This window comes from Eleutherodactylus coqui, chromosome 10 (genome assembly GCF_035609145.1).
Source record: "Eleutherodactylus coqui strain aEleCoq1 chromosome 10, aEleCoq1.hap1, whole genome shotgun sequence".
NCBI lineage: Eukaryota > Metazoa > Chordata > Amphibia > Anura > Eleutherodactylidae > Eleutherodactylus > Eleutherodactylus coqui.
The window spans coordinates 61,085,507-61,106,171 of record NC_089846.1 but is presented as its reverse complement, the minus strand read 5'-3'; the positions used below and the strand labels follow the sequence as shown (position 1 = coordinate 61,106,171).

At 42.5% G+C, this 20,665-nt stretch overlaps 1 protein-coding gene across 4 annotated transcripts in view; it reads right to left on the bottom strand.

Annotated features, from left to right (window-relative positions):
- Positions 1–2,195: 2,195 nt before the first annotated feature.
- The window catches only part of CCDC9 (coiled-coil domain containing 9), a 65,407-nt gene continuing 46,937 nt past the window's right edge, over positions 2,196–20,665 (bottom strand). For all 4 annotated transcript variants that reach the window (XM_066581132.1, XM_066581135.1, XM_066581134.1 and 1 more), the window contains exons 14-15: positions 17,567–18,072; positions 2,196–7,717 (exon numbers count right to left, since the gene is read on the bottom strand). In XM_066581132.1, the coding sequence (XP_066437229.1) occupies positions 7,688–7,717; positions 17,567–18,072 (536 nt within the window). In that variant the 3' untranslated portion in view covers positions 2,196–7,687. The remainder of the gene's footprint in view (positions 7,718–17,566; positions 18,073–20,665) is intronic.

The window sequence follows — 20,665 nt, the reverse complement described above, 5'->3', positions numbered from 1 at the left end:
AAATGAATATCACCCGAACATCTGAGATACACAATTGATGGTTAGCCAGTTCTGCCAAAATTGTCAGGTTCGACCAAACTGCATGGTGGCTCAGTGGTTAGCACTGTTGTCAGACTGGGGTCCTGGGTTCAAATCCACCTGAGGGCTACTGCTTGAGTTTCCTCCCCCCAAAAACAGGTAGGTATATTTGTAAATTGAATTGCGCACCCCAATAGGGATTAATGTGAGTCCTGACAGAGAAAATATGTGTACGGAGTAGCTCACTGTCTCGGCATTCACAGCTGACTTCAGCTCCTGCAAGTAAGTCCTCCTAGGTGTGCAGCTTTTATCGTCCAGCCTCCTGGCGTCCACAACTGTATAGATTTCTTCTTTCCCAGGAAAAGAAAAAGGAAAAGCTGCTCTCCATAGGTAAGAAAATGTCTTGCTTTATTTCATATGTGCCTTAAAAAAGTCCAGATGAATCAGGAAGCGGTTCTGCTCGGTGCGAGCCTTGATTACCCAGGGTGATTGCGCAGAACAGAAATGCGTCCCGATTCATCTGGACTTTTTAAGGCACATATGAAATAAAGCAAGACATTTTCTTACCTAAGGAGAGCAGCTTTTCCTTTTTCTTTTCCTGGGAAAGAAGAAATCTATACAATGAGTCTTGACAGTCTCCAGATTTCAAAGGTGTTGTGCCAATTTATAAAGTTATCCATTATCCACACGATAGGGGATAACTTTATGATTGGTGGAGGTCCAATCGCTGAACCCTCCTCCAATCTCAAGAATGAGGGTCCTAAATGTCCCTGCATGAATGAAGTTGCGGTGACCAATTAATGCCACCGCACCATTCATTTCTAACGGGAGTGCCAGAAATTGCAGAGTACAAATGCTCACCAATCTTTGGCACTGGAATTGAAGTGAATGGAGGTGCGCAGCTGCTGCTTCATTTATGTGGGGACCTTCAGGACCCTTGTTCTCGATTTTGGTGGAGGTTCCAGCGGTGAAACCTCCAACAATCATAAAATTATCCCCCTATCCTGTGGATAGGGAATAACTTTATAACTTGGCACCAGCCCTTTAAGAAGAGTTCCTGAATTTCCCTGTAAAACCTAGGTGGTGTATACTGGCATTGATGGAAAAATGTCTCATGATTAGAGACAGCACCTGCCTATCTAGTAAGTCATTGTGGACTGTAGTCCTACAGCTAACATGTTAAATTACTGTGTTTAAGCCCATGGCCGTACACAGAAATCATAGGACCCCTATCACAACAAAATTCAGATTATGCTCCAGTCCTCAGTGAGACCTCCAACAAATATACTGTATCGCTGTTAAAGTTAATGCCTTCATTCCCTTCAAGGTCCAGAATTCTGTGTTGATATGTGTACAGGGGGATATATGTTCTGTATTGATCAATTATAGCATTTTGGTTGCATTCTGCCACCACTAGGGGGAGCTAGGCGCTTATGGATCTCTACAGCTAACACTGTAAGCAACGCACTTAGCCACCTTTCAGAGTCCATGTGTTCAGTTTTCCAGATGCTGGCATTGTTCACAGCCAACCTTAACAAAAAAGTAGCTGAAAACTTTTAGAATTCAATGATTTTTTGGTTATTTGTGTCAGCATAACCTTCCATCAAGAGTTTTGAAGGCTAATGCCTCTGGTCACATCTCTCTATAAGGCAACTTCAATGTAACATGGCCGAGTAGTCACAGCCGCTGACCGTGATCGGCATCCATTCTGCACATCTTGGCTACAGGTAACTGAAGACTTTAAAGGGGTATTCTGGGCATTTATTATTAATGACCTGTCCTCAGAATAGATCATTAATACTTGATTGGTAGCTGTCCGCCACTTGGGATCCCCGCCGATCAGCTTATCCTCCAGTACAGCAATGTCGGTCGTCCTCATTGTGGTCAGAGCTAGAAGGGCAATAGAAGGTAGCGCTCCCATTGAACCAGTCAATTACACTGCCAGCTTAGACCACAGATGTGGATGTCTGGCCTGTTGCATTACAGTGGGCTGGAGGATTAGCTGATTGGCGGGAATCCCAAGTGGCGGACACCTACCGATCAACTAAAGATGACCTATTCTGAGGATAAGTCATCAATAATAAATGACTGGAGTACCCATTTATGTTACAAGTCTATTACCGCACTCGCTTCCCAACCCCATTCCCAGTGCAGGGACAAATGACACAACACATCGGTCTGGTATGCTTACTGTCGTATATTGTAGTTAAGTGACAATGTTTGCCGTAGAGCAACTCAAATCAACTACACATAGAAAGTGCAAACCCGACATAGTGCAGCATGGAAGGGAAGAGAAACCTATGTTTAGAAGGTCAATATATATACAGAGCAGGGTTGCTGTGGGAGCCGCTGGCTATAAATACATGTCCATACATCAAAAAACTCACAGTGTAGATATTTTTGTGAACAGGCTTAAATGATGAAGAGCTGGAACATACAAATCCCAATTCAGTATCTATACCAGTATCTATATGTGTGGCTTTCCAGGATAATACTGACATTGAGCAGAAACTAGAAGAGAGATGGAATTTGTGTTTCTAGAGAAGCTCTGTGACTACTAATGTGACTTTTATTATAGCTGTTACATTGGTTTTCACCCAGTTTTTCCAAAATCTTACACAACAAATCAGTTTTTCCCTGATAGCTCAACAGAATTTTTGACACCCGGAGTAGGCGACTCAAAAACAGAAAAAAAATGATCCTTAGAGTGCATGTTCACCACTTATTATAAATGTATACATAGGTTAAATGGACATAAGATGTTGAGTAACTTTGTAAGTATCTTGTACTGATCCTGAGCTGCTGTCTGTATTATACTTCAGAGCTGCATTCTCAATTCTGCTTTGCTATTGCCATCTGTAAATTGATAAGCTTGCTGGTTTCACACAACCGTAACAAGTACACATTTTACTGTCCCTATTATGGCCACGACACCTGAATGTCCTGTGGTTCCACTGAACTGGACGTTAATCAATGTAAGGATGAGTTCAGTAGTGGTTTGATGATTTCAGCTCTGAAGCCTACACATTTGGAATATCTGATATAATACAAGCTTTAGCCCAAGTAAGTAATATTATCAGTAATACAATGGGGCTTATTTCCTTAGACCACCGTTTCACCAGCAGGCCTACGAAAACCCTGTGCCCAGTGGGTGACAAATGTATTAAGAGGCGCGGGACTTCCATGCATCAGAGAAAAACCTATGTCAACTAGGGAGGATTTTGCTAGGATTTACACCTGTTTCTGGCATTAATTATAGTAAATGTTATGAGCCATGCATCACCACACCCCTAAATCCAAGCCACTCCCGTTTTTAAAAAAAAAGTTGTGAGGTGTAGCATAAGCTGTATCTAAAATCGTAATTTTGGCGCGTGTCCCAATGTTCCAAATTTTGGATGACAGAATTCTGGTATCCAGGTCCTAATAACAAAGTCACCCAACATTATTAATAAAGAGGTTGCCCACTTTTTGTCAGAAGGGTCTCTCTAACATAACCAAATCACATGAGTATCCAGCTGCTGAGACCCCAGTTATCAGCTGTAATCTGTGGGGAAACCTATCTGCCAAGGGAATTTTCCCTGCAGCACCACCACAGGATAAAACAAGTATTACAAACCTCCCATTGATATCAATGGTCTTCTGAATAATGAAGTAAGTAGTAGATCCTCCAGAAAAAGAGAGATAGGCAGAGAGTCTTTGTAGTCACTCTCTGCTTTGAGTAATTGAGTCTTGTCTATTGACTCATAAAGTCCGGATACAGTCTTCACAAGCGAGACAGACAACCCCTTTAACTATTAATTCAAAGAGTAAGACTATTGTGAACATGCCCTTTAAGGGTTAATGGCTAATATTATTTTTAGTCTTTTTATGGCTACTGATTTATTTGTATCCCCATATATTCAGTCCAGAAAAGTAGCGGCTTCCACCATGGACATGATTGCTCCCAGAGCTTCCTCTTGTCAGAGATGATTTGTTTTAACTAAGCGCAAACGTAATAAATTAAAGATTAATCATGAAAAAGGGGATTCTGGGCCGCGGCCCAAGGAAGAAGACAATAAATAAAGAAGCGTCCAAAAGCCTGTAGACCGCTGTAAAGGAAGAAACGTCATCACTGTCATGTTCACTCACAGATAATGGAATAGACAGATAGTGCTGGCTTGTAATACTGTGGTGGTGGGGTGGGGTAGGATGAAGAGGTACCACCTCTCGAACATCATGTGCCACCTAACTAAAAAGACTAATAAACATAATATAGTAGGGTGTGGTCAACACTGAGAAAGTGTGCAAATCACATACTGAATCTTAAAGTGGATGTCCACCCTTAGGGTGCGGGCAGACGAGCGCATAAATGGCGCGTTTTTGCGACCAAACGTATATACGTGACCATCTGAGGCAATGGTTTCGAATGTATTCGTTCACATGGGCGATTTTACGGCGCGTAAAAACGGCAATTCGAAAAAAACGGAACATATGCGACCGAAATACGCGCCAACGCATATTCGATCGCCGAAAAGACCGTTTGCAAAGTAGGAACAAATGAAAATACGCTTTCTAGCTCTGGTCGTGATCGGTGAAAAACGATCGCTCGGGCGATTATACGTTGCGCTCGTGCGAACGTAAATACGCCTACGCTCGTCTGCCCGCACCCTTACTCCCCTTATAAGATGCAACCCTTTTTTTTCATTTTTGGTTTTTCCTCCTCACTTTCAAAAAATCCTAACTTTTTTTTCCCGCTTACATAGCTACTTGGGGGCTTGTTTGTTGTGGGACAAGTTGTATTTTTCAATGGTACCATTTAATGTTCCATGTAATTTACTGGAAAGCTTTTAAAAATTTCGAAGTCAAGTGAAATGAAAAAAAATGCAATTCTGCCATTTTTGGGAGGTGTGTGGGTGAGGGCTTCTTTTCATGGTGTACACATTGCAGAAAAATTTACACGGTAGCTTTATTCTGCGGGTCAGCACGATTACTACAGCACCAAATTTATAAAGCTTTACTTTTGCTGTATTACTTTTAAAAAATAAAATTTCTTTGGAAAAAAAATATCTTTCTTCTGCCGTATTCTGACAGCCATAATTTTTTCTTTTGCCATCGATATAGTTGTGTGAGGGCTCACTTTTTTGGGACGTCCTGCAGCTTCTATTGGTACCATTTCTGAGTTTGTGTGACTTTTTGATGGATTTTTATTTAATTTGTTCTTGGAGATGGTATGACCAAAAATGCGGAATTCTGGCGTTTGTTTTTTTCTGCCAAAGTTCACCATGCAGAATAAAAAATGTGTTGCTTTGATCATTCATATTTTTACGGGTGAGGCGTTACCAAATATGCTTTTTTTTAATATGGGAAAAGGCTTTTTTTTTCAAATAATTAAAAAAAACAACTTTTTTTAAAACTTATTTTAACGTATTTTTAGAGGACTGGAACTTGCGATCGCTCATACAGTAAAAATGTAATACCACAGTATTACATAATACTGCATTATGCTGTCTATAAAGGTGTGCCACTGATACACCCTCACAGGCATATATTCATGGCAGCCCTGGGGGCCTTCAGAATGCCCCCATCTGCCATGGTAACTGAACGGCACCCCGTGATCACATCACTGGTGAGAAAGGCCTTTGGCATTTAAATCCAGCTGCTAAAATTGACAGTGGCATTCAGAGGATTAACTCTGATTGCGGCTGTCACGGGCAGGCGTTGGCCATCATAGACAGCCAACACCTGTGTTGTATGGAGCAGGATTGGCTTATGATCCTGCGCCAAATAAACCCCGCACCAAGGACATAAACATACACCCTGAGGGGTTAAACAGAATTTTTAGGGGCAAAATTCTCCACTAATCCAATTCTTAATATACCCTTATAGCAGTCAAAGCTTTGGTTTTTTGACACACAGCACCACCATAGCATAGGTGATAAAGTCTGATCGGGGGGCTCTCACCATTGAGACCCCCAACAATCCTGAGAATGCAATACGGGTGTCCCCCTCTCTTTCTCAATGTGGGTGCACTACATCCCTGCAGTGAGCAGACTGAATGGTATGGCAATCGCACATGCATGGCACCATTCATATTCAATGGGACTTCCAGAGACAGCCGAGCTCTTGTACTCCGCTATTTCCGTTAGCCATATTGAAATGAATGGAGAAGCACCATGCATGCGCAACCACTGTTTCATTGAATCTGATGTCACCGCAGATGGGTGCAGTGAGCCCTTGTGAAGGGGGGAGCGGGACACAGCACCTCCGTTCTTAGGACTGGTGAGGATCTTAGTGGTGAAACCCCCATCGATCAGACTTATATCACCTATCCTATAGATATCCTATAGATAGGTGATAAAATTCTATTGTGGTACAACCCCTTTAAATGATACAATTCTGTCTGCCTGAAACCACCACTAGAGGAAGCTTACAGCATATCATGGAATCTATAAAGGTACGTTCACACGTGCTGACAACAGCCATTTAACAACAGCAATAAAGGCTTGCTCATGGTTATTGGCTCATGTGAAATGGCCTTTAGGCTCTGTTCACATCAGCTCTCATCATTTTCGTTGCTTATCTCCATCATAAGAAAAGCAATGAAAATGAAATAAATGTTGGATTCAGCACTTATTGAGTCTGTCAGGCTTCAGGTATGCCACCCGGCATTTTACTAGACAAAATAGTACAGCATGCTGCGCAATGTCGACCAGAATTTTGAGCTAGATGTGTCCTGGAGGCTCCAAATGGAGTCTATAAGGCAGATGTCAACAGAACCTTAACGTTCCCTTACTTTTGAGTCCCATAACAGTTTATATAGCTCAAAGGGGATACCATAGTTCCATTTAAGAGGTTTTACCACCAAACATATAGGATACATGTCTGCTCACTGGTAGACTGACCACTGGGACCTCCAGCGATCCCAAGAACTGTACCCCAGAATTCACCAGTGAATGGAATGAAAATGTGAATGCATGACTACCACTCCAATCACTTCTATGAAATGGAAGCACAAAGATCTTAACCTGTCCCACAGAAGTGAATAGAGCGACGGTAGAGAATGGGCACTTTATTCACAGAGGCATTTGTTTGCACAGTTCTCAGGATTTCTGGGGTCCCAGCGGTTGAACCCCCAGTGATCAAACATTTATCTTCTGTCCTATGGATAAATATATCTGGTGGTAAAACAGTATGCAATAAGCTCCCTCTAGTGGTGGCCACAGGGAACCAGAGATTTATCATTTAACTTTTCTGATACAGAGTTCCAAATGCAGGGGATTTGGAGCTCTGTATCAGAAAAACTGAGCCCCCGAAGACATAAATGTAGTATAAAATTACAAAGTATATGATGTGTCTAATATTGAGTATGTTACTTGTAGTACATGGACATAGCTGCGCCTAACAGGATCCAAGATGGCTTGGAAGCAGGTGGATGAAGACATTGAACCTTCCCAACAACCTATCTTCATCATTTGTGTGAGATTACCCAAAGACCCTTTATGCAAGCATCACCACCAGCCATATGGACATCAGGCATACCCTGAAGCAATAAATACTGTAGTGGACTGGAACATATGTGTCCTTGTCAACCAAGAAAAAGCTTGCTGTGGGAGAATGCAATAGCCCAAGCATGTCTTGAAAGGAGAGATGCCTGAGAAACGTCCACAGAAGATCTTGACATGGAGTTTGGTCAGGATGATGATGGAATTTCCATACTTTGCTAAAGGAGGAAGAAAAAAAAGATGAAATTAGATATCAGTGACAGCGGCCCACCTGCTCTTGGCGTGGTATAGAACGATGCTGAACCATGAACACAGTATATATTAAAACATGTATTGTAGATATTTAACTCATTGGCAAAAAGAATAATGCACTAAGAAGGAGTTGTTGGAGTCAAATCGAACTTTAGATGTCTGAATGTAATGATGATATATGTAAGTGATTATTAGTGAAAGGATAAGTTTATTGGGAAAATTAGACGATTCAAAAGGAGGCTCTAATACCCTGTTGGTAGATACCCTCTAGATCGTCATAGGCTGCCGAAGCTGGTACCAAATGAATGCTCTATCGGCAAAAAAATCGGCCAAGTCAGCAGGCCAAGTCAGCAGGCCAAGGAAGTGTTGCAACCTGATGGAGGCATTCTTGGAAAAGCCTTGCGCGTGCGACTAAGCCTGTTGTAAGCTTCGCCATGAGAGACAACATGGCTGCAGGATTTCCGGCATATATCACTGATCTGTTAGTATCTTTCAATCACTACTAGGGGTGACCGACTGTTGTATGCAATGGTTCCCTAAATCATCACACCAGCAGTGGGGGCAGTGTGTCGCTCCACAGCAAAGGCAGGATTGTGGCGCTTATCACGAGGCCTCCATATTCAAACACAACTGTCATCGGCTCCCAAACAGAACCTGGAATCATCACTAACGACGATATGGTTCCAATCCGTAGCAGTCCATGTCTCTCGATCACGACACCACTACAAACAAAGGTGACAGTGTTGGGGTGTTAATGGCAGGACACGTAATGGGCAACACCAAGTATCCCTCTGCTAGGGGCCTGGAAATGGACTGGGCAGAGACAGGGTTCTATAATGAAGGTGCCACCTGTGTCTGGATGGTGGATAATGAAACTGTTGGATCTGTTCATGCTTGTCAGCAGATCAAATGATCGATCATCTCTACTGGTGGTCTGTCTGGGCAGTTCAGTTTAGTGTGTGTGCGTACCCTCACATAACCATTGCCCCCAACACCTTCTAACAGCTTCGTCAGAACAGCCTAGATAGCGGGCATCCAGCTTCTCTCATTCCAATGATGTGCCCCCTTTCAAAGTCTATTAACTTGGCAAAAAGTGCATCATAGAGGCATCTAGTGGTTCCCGATCTCTCAATAAACAGTCCACTACCACAAAATAACCCCATAGAGCTTTTTTTTTATAGGGAAACAGGGGAAGCACTTTTAGGGCCTATGGTGGCCCAATGTCCAATCATATCATAACTGTAGTTACTTACATATCTGCCTGAGACATAATTGTATGACAAGATTTGCAAGAATCCAACATTTCTATTTGGGTACATTATTTTTTTGTCAATGAATGTAGATAGAACAGCATGCATAGGAAAGCCATAGAGATAGAACGCCCCTGCATGCAGCAAGTCATGTACCCACCAAAATATTCCTATGATCAGCAGAACAGCAAACACATAAACCAGGCCATGCATTATGAACGTTCACCATTTAGCTTTGCAGAACATCAAACCACTGCAGGTCTCCTTCATCCCACCACTGGTTGGGTGGGTTCCATTCCTCGCTATCTTCCCAGTATGATGACTATTATAGTCAGATTCACAGCTGCACATAAAATAAGGAGCGGCGTCTTCCGTCTGCCACAATATGCCCTACTTGCGTCATAACAGCGTTACATTTTAAATCGGTGTTCTCCAACCTGTGTCTCTCCATCTGTCAATGTTTCATGGGAGTTGTATCTTTGCAAAACTTGGACAGCCATCGGTTGGGGAAAACTGTGATGACTATACAGTTTCAAGGAAAGGTAAGTTAATCCTTTGGAATGACCTAGATTTCTGCATTGATTGCTAAACACTATGATTTGATTGTTATCCAAGTAATAATTATAGACAAACACAATCCAACTAATAACACAGACAGTTATACCATTCATGTCTTATTGAATATATTGAGTAATCATCCACAGTGCAGAGAGAAAAAGTAACTGAACTTCAATGTTAATGACTTCTGCAAGAGCTAATTGGCAATAGGTGTTGAGAGTGGAAGTGTTGGTTTCACGGGTGCTTTGCCCATTCAATAAAGACAAATAAAGCCTGGTTGCTGACAAATCTGTTCTTATCAAGAAAGATTGGTTGTTGTGAATTATGCCTCAAAGTAAACAATTTTTAGCATACCTAATGAAGCTGGAAAAGGATACAAAAGAATTGCTAAAGTCTCAGAGCCTTGATATAGTATTAGATTCAAGGCTTCACTTAGTTTTTCTCCTTGCACTGTGGATGATTACTTAATAAAAGGCATGAGTAGCACAACTGTGTGTTACTACTTAGATTGTGTCAGTCTATAATTGCGACTTTGATTGCTAATAAAATGTGGTCAGATTGTTATCTAAGCAGAAATCCAGATCGTTCCAGAGGGTTCACTATATATGTAAAATACCGGTGCTGCCTTATGAAACTCACAGTACAATTCATCTTTCTGTCACCATTGGCATCCACATGTGACTCTAGTCCTACAATGCTTGATTCGTGTCCTTGTTGGACTAGTGAAACCTGAAGTGTAGACATGAGGAAATACAAATGAAGGTATTGTAAGACCATATGTCTTGCGTAATTCAAGCACATGTCTGGTGGACCATGATATGGGTTGGATAGATAAAGCTGCAACTAGGATAGAGAGTAAAGTTTAGATGGACCGTGGAAACTTCTCTGGACTTTGCATTTGAATATATTGGAAGATCCTGATAAGAAAGGTTTGCAATTCTTGTAGATGGGAGCACTGATAGGGCTATATATCCTGATAAATGTTACTAAATCTATCGATGCATTCATAAATATGATGTAATGTGGCATTAGACTTCATTACATTACTATGTATATCCATCATCAATTAGTAGTAAGAGCCAATAGCCAATGTCTACGTCTTGTCTCACTAATAAAATATCTCTGCAAGAAGTCTTAAATAAGAACAGTGTAGAAGTTATTCTTTTATGGCAGGCGCATGTACCCACCTCCCCACCCTTCCATAGTAAATCACTATAACATGAGCTGATGGCAGCATTACAGAGACCGGCCTAATGGACAATCAAGAAGTGAATTCTGCGGCTTTAGCTATGTATTATTAAGTGCCTCCTACTTTGTGCAGCTTTTAAGGAACTGGGAAAAGACATAAACTGTGTGTAATGTGGAAATCTCACTTCCTGACCACCCAGTAATCATTGAGGTGCCACAATGGAAGATGATTTATAATAATCAGTGCTATATATCTGGCGCGATCTATTAAACTGAGCTTGTCTGACTCAGTAGAGTCTACTATTAGACTTGGTGAAGCTGGTACCATCTAAAGGCGCCCATATACCGTCAATAGCTGTCAGTTGAACGCTCCACTACTTCTCCTGACTTCCCCCATACACAGGGTCGCTTGGTTTAGCTGAGCATTCATGTGTTTTTCATGGCCAGAGGGGAGATAGCCGTGTTCAGACATCCCTGGTGATGACTTGTAGAACATCTATCATCAAATGCACTGACTTTGCCGGGTGACACCACAGGAACAGAAGACTGGATGACTATGAAAAGAGTCTCCCTGGACTTCACGCCACCTAAACTATAAGCATCATAACTTAGTTTATGATGCCTATAGTTGATGACAGGTTCCCTTTATCACAGAAAGCGGCCATATTTACTGATACAAGGGGGCAGGCATATACACCATGTAACCCCAACATGAAGAGAGGCAAAATGCTAAATGGATGAGCCAGAATCACCTGTGAGGACACTGATGACGGTTGTGGGCTCACGTATTTTGGCCAAAAATCAGTGAATACCTCATGTTTATTAGTATTTATCAATAACATGCAGTGCAGTTTTAAACACTGGGGAAGCCCAGGGTACCATTGCCAGTGTGGTTCACCTTTAGGGTGCCAGGCAGTCGGCTGGTTTTAAATATGATGTTATTAATAGGTTGTAAGCCTGTGTGGTGCACTACATGTACCATGTGGTAGGACACCCTTTATCTACTTTTTTGTGCAGGAATAAACACTGAGCAGCCCAACTCATTATTTAGGAGGGTTTATGAGTGGCTGACTCATGATTTTGGCTCCTCCGTTTAGCATTCTGGCTGTCTGCATGCTGGGGGTTACATGGTGTATATGCCTGCCCTCTTGTATCAGTAAGCGTGGCCGCTTTCTGTGATTTTTTTGTCTGTATGATATTTCTCTTCTGTGATTTTAATCAGGTTCCCTTTTTCCCAGGGAGTACTAAAGAATTAGGCATTGAAACTCAATGTGCCCAATCCTTCTTTCCCTTCAACATCATGTGTTGGGGGAGATGCGAGAGGTTCCCATACACATACCACAGCCGGTCAATCCTGCCAAAATTGGTGGCATTGACCGAAGGGATTAAATTACTTTTCTCTAATGTATATAGGGGCCTTAAAAGTGTTTTACACGAAGTAAGAAAACATGGTCACCACCCGTGCAGCCTCAGTGAAACCCATCCTAGAATGTAACTAGGATGAGCTGATGAGACCTGAGAGGAAAAGAGTGGAATGCCGGAAGCTAATACTACACTCTTTGTTCCTGTCAGGCTTATTGGCACTAAGCCCTATAGGAGATTGCGATATTGAGATCCATCCCCAGCCCTACCCTCTCCGGTCTCATTAAGTTTGCCACCTTTGTCACCAAAAATTACCAGCCAAGGTAAAAGAGTGCGTGATTTGGTGGTGTGGTTAGGGCCGTGGCTTATCACAACGTATTACTATTGTTTTTCCTGTGGTCCCAATAGTAATAGTGTCCCCTCTCAGTTGGCCCAGTAGCAATAGTGCCCCCTTTAGTGGCCGGAGTGATAATAGTGCCCCTTTCATTGTCATCAGTAGTAACAGTGTCTCCTTTAGTAATCCCAGCAATAACTGTTTCCTCCCTTAGTGTACCTAGCAGTAATAGTATCCCTAGCAAACCCATGAAGTTCTGTCAGCAACCCTATCATCAAGCACTGCAACTTACAGTTGAGCTCCGGTTGAGACAGCATGCTGCTGCAGATCACAGAAGATCCTCCTGGTGTCTGCATTCCTCCATGCATGTACGGAGCGCAGACACCAGGAAGAGGAGCAAGGGTTTCCAATGAACTGCAGCGGTGACCTGTTCCAACTGGAACTTAACTGTGATTTACAGTGCTTGATAATAACTGCTCGACTAAAGCAAAAATAAATACAAGCACCGACCTGTAGAGTAAATTACCTGCCCGGCTGGTAGGGTAAATTATGGACCCTAGGTCTCACCAGCCCTACCTAGTTACATTTTAGGATGTTTTCTTTTCAGAAGCTGCACAGATGGCAGCCATGTTTTTTCATCTCTCATACAACCCCTTTAACCACTTCAGGGGCAGGTTTATTATTACCATGTCATGCTTCACAATGCAATAAAAATCCCGGAAGATTTTAGATGGCAGCTCAGTGCTCTTCACATTTCAGAACTAGAGCTGTCCACGCAAATCTTCCGGGGTTTAACTGAGATTTTCCGGACGTGCCACTAAAGGGGTTAAGGATCACTAAACCAAGCCTTCACTGCAAAGAATATTTGCATAGTGGATTCCGTTTATAACAGAAGCCATGATGCTGTGGCGGATCTGATGTGAGACAGAACCAAACAGACACTGACAGATCCCCAATGTGGAATACTGGAGACTTTTGATGTTATGACTGTGAGAACAGCGATGCACGCTACAGTATTCCTGCCATCAAAAGTAATAGAGCTTCAACAAAGACATTGTGAACAGTGCCTTAATCAGAAAACCCCCTTAAGGGCCATTCACATTTAGCTTTTATTTCCATCGTGGATTCCGTCAGGGGTCACGTCTTAATCCCCACAAATTGCATTCAGATGGAACCTAAAAGGACCTCTATTGCTGAAACGGCGGCCAATAGGTCCATCGCAATATTCTTTATGGGTCAAAATACCAAAAATGAACAGAAAGCTGTGGATACGGAGACCCACTGCGCTCTATCTCAGCTATAAAAGTGAAAGCTTCTATCCAGATGTTTACATTCCGTTTCAAACATTTAAACGTAACCCCTGACGGAAACTCCTGACATACAGAAAAACAAAGTATGAACAGCCCCTAACTCAAATTATAGGACTACTTTTAAGTTTTTCTTCATTTAAGATTTTCATTAAAGGGGTGTTCTGGGTACTTACAATGGATGACCTGTCCTGTCTGACTCGGCTGCTTTGACAGTAGAGCGGAGGATGAGCCGATCGGCAAAGATCCCAAGATCGACTATTGATGACTTATCCCACAGATAAGTCATCAGTAGTAAATGCCCAGAATATCCCATGACTAATAATGAAGGGATTTATCATTTCTGGTCAGGAACTGGTTAAAAAAAAGCCCATACCTTTTAAGAAGAGGGATCAAGTACTACACAGGGTATATGTCAAAGAGGAGAAATTAGACAGGAGGCAGAGGGTGGGAATTAGAGTAAGGTGGGCATCATCATAAATAGGTGCCAACACTACTCATCACTCATCATTTTTTTATTTGCAATCTATAAATAAAAGCAAATTTCCATATTGTGCTTTATATAACAACCTAAAGAAGGTGAAGTGTATAGATCCCATAGGGAATGGCTAACTATGTACACTATCCTACCAAAAGTAATTGGACACCTGAGGAGGAATAAAAAAGTTGTATTTCCATAGGTTAATATTTAGTGGCACCCCCTTTGGCCCTAATTATATGGGATACTCTCCATGACATACTTTCTACTAATGTCTGACACAGTTCAGCTGGTATTTCCCTCCATTCATCCTGCAAACATCCTGCGAGTTTTCTCAAGAAAGATGCATTGGCTCGTCTACAATCATGCAAGTAGCATCATCATTGGCCAATTGAGTAATGGAAGAACATTCTATAAAGTTAAATTACACTGCTCTTCCAATCACCCGGTACCTGGGTGTGGAGGATGCTGGGAACACCTATTGCCTGAGTGTGTTGTGCCAAGAGGTAAATACAGAGGAGGTTCCCTTATGGCCTGGGGATGTGTTACATTGCATGGTCTCATTTTTTTGGTTGTAGTGAAAGAACTATAAACATGGAGGTGTGACAGGACATTCTGGACAATAATGTGCTGTCAACAATGTGGCAATACTCTGGGAATGGTCAGCCATACTTCCAACAAGACAACGCGCCTTGTCACAAATCCAACGCTGTTTTAGGTTGGTTTGAGGATATGGATATTTACGATTGGACTGGCTGCACAGAGTCCCAGCCTGAACCCTACTGAACATCTCTACGATAAACTGGAACAGCGGGTCAAGAAACATGAACAGCGTCTATCTGCTTTGACGGAACTCGTCAGATATTTTCAGGATGAATTGAGGGAAATACCAGCTGAAGTGTATCAGATTTTAGTAGAAAGTAAGCTACGGAGAGTTTCCAAAGTCATTAGGGCCAAAGTAAACCAACTAAGTGTTAACATATGGAAATAAATACTACTTTTCTTTCTTGCTCAGGTGTCGAATTACTTTTGGTAAGAGTGTATTTACATACATATAGTATAAGACTATTCAAATTCCTGCTAATGAATTCTATGGACATTTACATGGAGGGCAGTGAAAGCCTTAGTATACTTAATCCACCCTGCACATCATGTGACACGGCTCTAGGGTTCATAAGATGTATACATGCATACATACTTCATAATCTATGAACATTGCTATGATGAAATTGCCCCTTTTCATATACTTAGATTTAAAAAGCATCCCTGCAGTGATGAGAACAGGGGGACACGGGACCCGCATTCTTAGGACTGGTGGGGGTCTCACTAATCAGCAAGTCATCCCCTATTCTAGGCTAGGGGATAACTTGTAATGCTGGTACAACCTATTTAACGCCCCAAATCTCTAGTTCAGGAGAGCTATTATCAGACACTCTGATCAGATGTGGATTGTAACTCATCATTTAACCCCTTCAGGACCAGAACGTTTTCATTTTTTAATTTTTGTTTTTCCATCTCCACTTTCCTAGAGCTATAACTTTTTTCTTTTCCCATCAATCTAGCTGTATTATGGCTTGTTTTTTGCAGGATAAGTTGTATTTTGTAATAGCACCATTGAATGCACCACATATTATACTGCAAAACTATAACATTTTTTAAGTGGTCTGAAATGGAAAAAAAATGCAATTGTGCAATTTATTTTTTTTTGGGGGGGGGGGGGGGAGATTAGTATTTTCAGTGTTCACAGTGCAGTAAAAATGACATATGAACTTTGTTTTGGGGGTCTGTACAAATATAGCGATACCAGATTTATATATATATATATATATATTTTTTTTTTTGTTTTATTTTTTTTTATATACTTTACTACTTTAAAAACAGTAAAGAGCCTTTCTTCTCTATATCCTGACACTTATTATGTGAGGGCTCATTTTTTGTGGGGTGAGCTGTTTTTTTTTGTACCATTTTGGGGTACATCTTTGAGATCCCCTCTTGTTCAATTTTTTGGGGGGCCAGTGTAACAAAAAAACGCAATTCTTGCATTCTGTACTGCTTTTTTTACAATGTTAGGGCTTATTCACACGAGTGCATATACGCTGCGTTTTTACACCCGACCGTATATACGTGACTATCTGAGGCATTATTTCCAATGCATTTGTTCACAGGGGCGAATATACGGCGCATGAAAATATCGACCCGCTAAAAATAGAACATACCGAAATACGTTCGGTGTATATACAGTGGCCAAAAAGATAGTTCTGGAACTATCTTTTGGCCAACATACGGCGGCAGCTCCCATAGACTCCTATGGGAGCAGGGGAAAAAAAGGGAGGGGGAGGCATTTTTGCAGTGTCCAACTCTGCAAAAGGCTTACAGGTGCCTCTATATAGGCACTGGAAGGCATCCCGAGGATTATTGCAAAGCGAGGGTTTTCCAGGGTGCAGCGTATTTTTTTGCTAAAAACGATGCTCACAGTTGTGTGAATGGGTGAGAAAACGCTGACCATGATCGCGAAAAAACGCCCATTCACACAGTTTTACAGTGTCAGCAGACAAACGTAAAAACGCCTACGTTGTATGAATGAACCGTTAACAATTAAATATTTTAATACTTTGGACTTTTACAAATATGGCGATACCAAATTCTGTATGTGAGTTTTTTTAATGGTTTAGATTTTTTATGGGAAAAATGAAAAAAAGGATTTTTTTTCACACTTGTAATATTTTTTTGACTTTTTTTTGGCTGTTTTAAAAATTGATTTAAAAGCTTCTTCAAAAAAAAAAATTCGGCCCCTATGATCACTTAAAGCAGCATTATAAATTAACAATACGCTGTCATCTATGGACAAGCCGCGTACTCCAGAGCATGAGATGAAATTTGTAGCCTTTCCATTTTGGCTAAAAAATGAGCGTCTTGAATATGAGCAGGGACCCCTCACCTTTTATTAATAGGGTATTTGAAAATGCATTTCCTAAACAAGACTGGTTCCTATCTCGTCTGCCATGGGAAGTTTCCAGTATTCAGTAATGGTACAATAAAGCATTCAACCAGCTAGTACTAACCAAATGACTACCATTTTTCTAAGCCAGAAATATGCTCGTATTCCCTTCCCGCACTGCTCATGGGAGGTCTTACACAAGGGGCCCCTGGTGACATCAATCTTAGTCCATTAGTACTAGACAAAGCATGCAGAAAGAAAGCACAGGGAGTGGGTTAACACTGACATCATTACAACCCCATACAGCGACAATGAATGATACAGAATGAGGACATGCCACAGAAGAGACAGACGCAAGAAAGCAGATGAGAGTTCAGACAGACGTCTTTCTGTAACAAACCGTTTCAAAGTCAGCAATGTGCACAGATTTTGCAGCTCCGTCCAGCATTTCCATGATTGGTGGGCTTTCCTTTGTGATTTTTTCAGCAGTGTTTGAGACTGCTGAAGAGTTTTCTGCTGACGTTGATGTCTCATCTGCAGCAGGTGAGGTATCTTTCACTGGTGAAGTCTCTTTTATAGCTGGTGAGGTCACTTCTGTGGTTACAGTGGTCACTGCTTCAGCATGGGAGGTCCCTTCTTCAGCACGGGAAGTCCCTTCTCCAGCACGGTAGGTCCCTTCTTCTGCAGAGTAGGTCCCTTCTTCAGTAGAGGAGGTCCCTTCTTCAGAAGAGGAAGTCTCTTCTTCAGTAGGGGAGGTCCCTTCTTCAGCAGGGGAGGTTCCTTCTTCAGCAGGGGAGGTTCCTTCTTCAGCAGGGGAGGTTCCTTCTTCAGCAGGAAAGGATCGTTCTTGGGATAGGGAAGTTTTTTCAACTGCAGTGGTCTCTCCTGCCGATGAGGAGGTTTCTTCTACAAATAAATGTAATAAAAACAGAGTATATTACCCTGAAAATGCAGACTCAGCTCCTGACTACCTAACTAATCATACAGCAGTCCGTGATTCAAGGATACAGCTATGGATTCCTAAGACTGCACTGAAACGCAACACATCCGTGAAGCTTTCTATCCAGCATTTCTGACTGCTGTGACTGGCACTGGAAGAGTTAGCTGATTTTCATATGTAACTTGCTGTGTAGGAGTAAAGAGCCTTACAATGACAGTTATATTACATTATATATGGGTTATTATATCAGTACTTATTCATGCAGGCGGGCATAGCTATCAGCATGAAATATTTAAAGGAAACCAATCACTAATCACAAAGAAAGGGACAAATCAATTTAAAAAGTCACTGCCAGTGGCCATACTTACTGGTATACGGGCACAGAGATACAAGGGCATCCCAAAAGCATGCAGAACAGACAAGTTGCTACATGGAGGAGATTGTACAGATGCAAAATACTGATGAACAACCACTCACATATTGGTGGTGGGGGGCTGCTTAGTACTATACTTGCACATAGATGGGGCATGGAGAAAGTGCCAAAAACCACTGATATGTGTAGTGCACCATGCAGGCTTACAGCCTATTAAAGATATCCATCTGATAAAGTCCAGTGGGCTGTCCTTTACCTCAAAAATGAGCTACACTGGTACTGATACTCCGGGCTTCCCCAGCATCTACAACCAGACTGCTTACTGCAAAAATGATGATAAATACTGATAAATATTAGGTCTTCATTAATATTTTGGCCAAAATCCGAAAGCTTACAACTCACGTCATGAGTCCCTACACTGACATTACATGCCTTATCTCTGTGCAAGAAGAAAACTAAGCAACTCCCCACCCCCACCCCGCATATGTGTGGTAGGTGTGTGAGTGGTTGTTCTTTAGTATTTTGCACTTGTGCAAAGCTCCTCCATGTAGCAATTTACCTGTTTGCATGAAGCTGGGACGTGGTGTTTTATACTAGCGCCATGCTGCCCAAACAACAGGTGGCGTCAGGTTCAGACAGGCGCTCACATTACAGGGAGCCAAGGGGAAGGGGCAGAAGGGTTGCATGGCTACCTTCTGCCCCGATAGGTTCAAATTACAGGACTTTCTCTATACACAAATGTGGAGAGACCTGTCAATCTAGACGTCCAGGTAGGCATCGTCCCTCATGACTCTTCTCCGACTACCCAAAGGCTTTTAAGTATTTTTTTCTGAAAAGCCACACAGAGTCAGAATAAAACATACCACCCAGTAATATGGGTGCCTGTCTGGACTTCATGCCGCCAGCGGTTTGGGCAGCTTGAAGTAATCGAAGGATCCGCCTTAACAGACACTGACCTGTAGCTGGCACATTTTTATGGGCAATTCTATGTGGCAATCACAAATCTATGAGCGATTCAGAATCGATGGTACAGCACTATGACAAATTATTAGGCAGGTGTGGCAAAAACGCTGAAAAGTACCAATGCTTCCAAAATAGAAGTGTTAATAGCTTATTTTTGGAAGTTAACAAAACACAAAGTAAATGAATAAATGAAAAAATTAAACTACATCAATATTTGGCATAACCACCCTTTGTCTTTAGAACAGCATCAGTTCTTCTAGGTACACTTGCACAAAGTCAGGGATTCTGTAGGATTATGGTCAGGTGTGTGATTAATTCTACCAAATAGGTGCTGATTAGAGATGAGCGAACGTACTCGTAATGAGTACTTACGCACCCGAGTACCGCCATTTTCGAGTACTTCAGTACTCGGGCGTAAAGATTCGGGGGGCGCCGGGGGGCGGGGAGAGGCGCGGCGGTGCGGGGGGTAGCAGCGGGGAACAGGGGGGAGCCCTCTCTCTCTCCCTCTCCCCCCCACTCCCCACTGCTACCCCCCGTGCCGCCACGGCGCCCCCCGAATTTTTATGCGCGAGTACCGCTGTACTCGAAAATGGCGGTGCTCGGGTGCATAAGTACTCGTAACGAGTACGTTCGCTCATCTCTAGTGCTGATGATCATCATTTTCATGTGCAGCTTGACATATAGTCATTAACTGAAACAGAAACAGCTGTGTAGGAGGCCTAAAACTGGGTGAAGAACGGCCAAACTCTGCTACAAAGGTGAGGTTGTGGAAGACAGTTTTATGTCACAGGTCATACACCATGGCAAGACTGAGCACAGCAACAAGACACAAGGTAGTTATACTACATCAGCAAGGTATCTCCCAAGGCAAAGATTTCAAAGCAGACTGGGGTTTCAAGATGTGTTGTTCAAGTCTTTTTGAAAAGCAGTAGTCAGCCAAGGAAACTTGGTGCAGCAGATAAAAGACATGTCATACTCACCTCCCTTCAAAATTGAAAGATGTGAGAGGCGGAGCTTGCCGATGCCGGAGTGAGGCACGTTCTTACCGGGCTCCCGCAGCACCTGCCGACAACCTCAGCTTACCGTGTTCCAGACGGCGCGGCGAGACTACCGACAGCAACATGGGGAAGAGGAGAACCACGGGGAAGGCGCAGGAGGCGGCGGAGGACGAGCCGCAGAGAATCGAGCGCTTCTTCGGCGGCCGCGGGCCGCCGGCTCCTAAC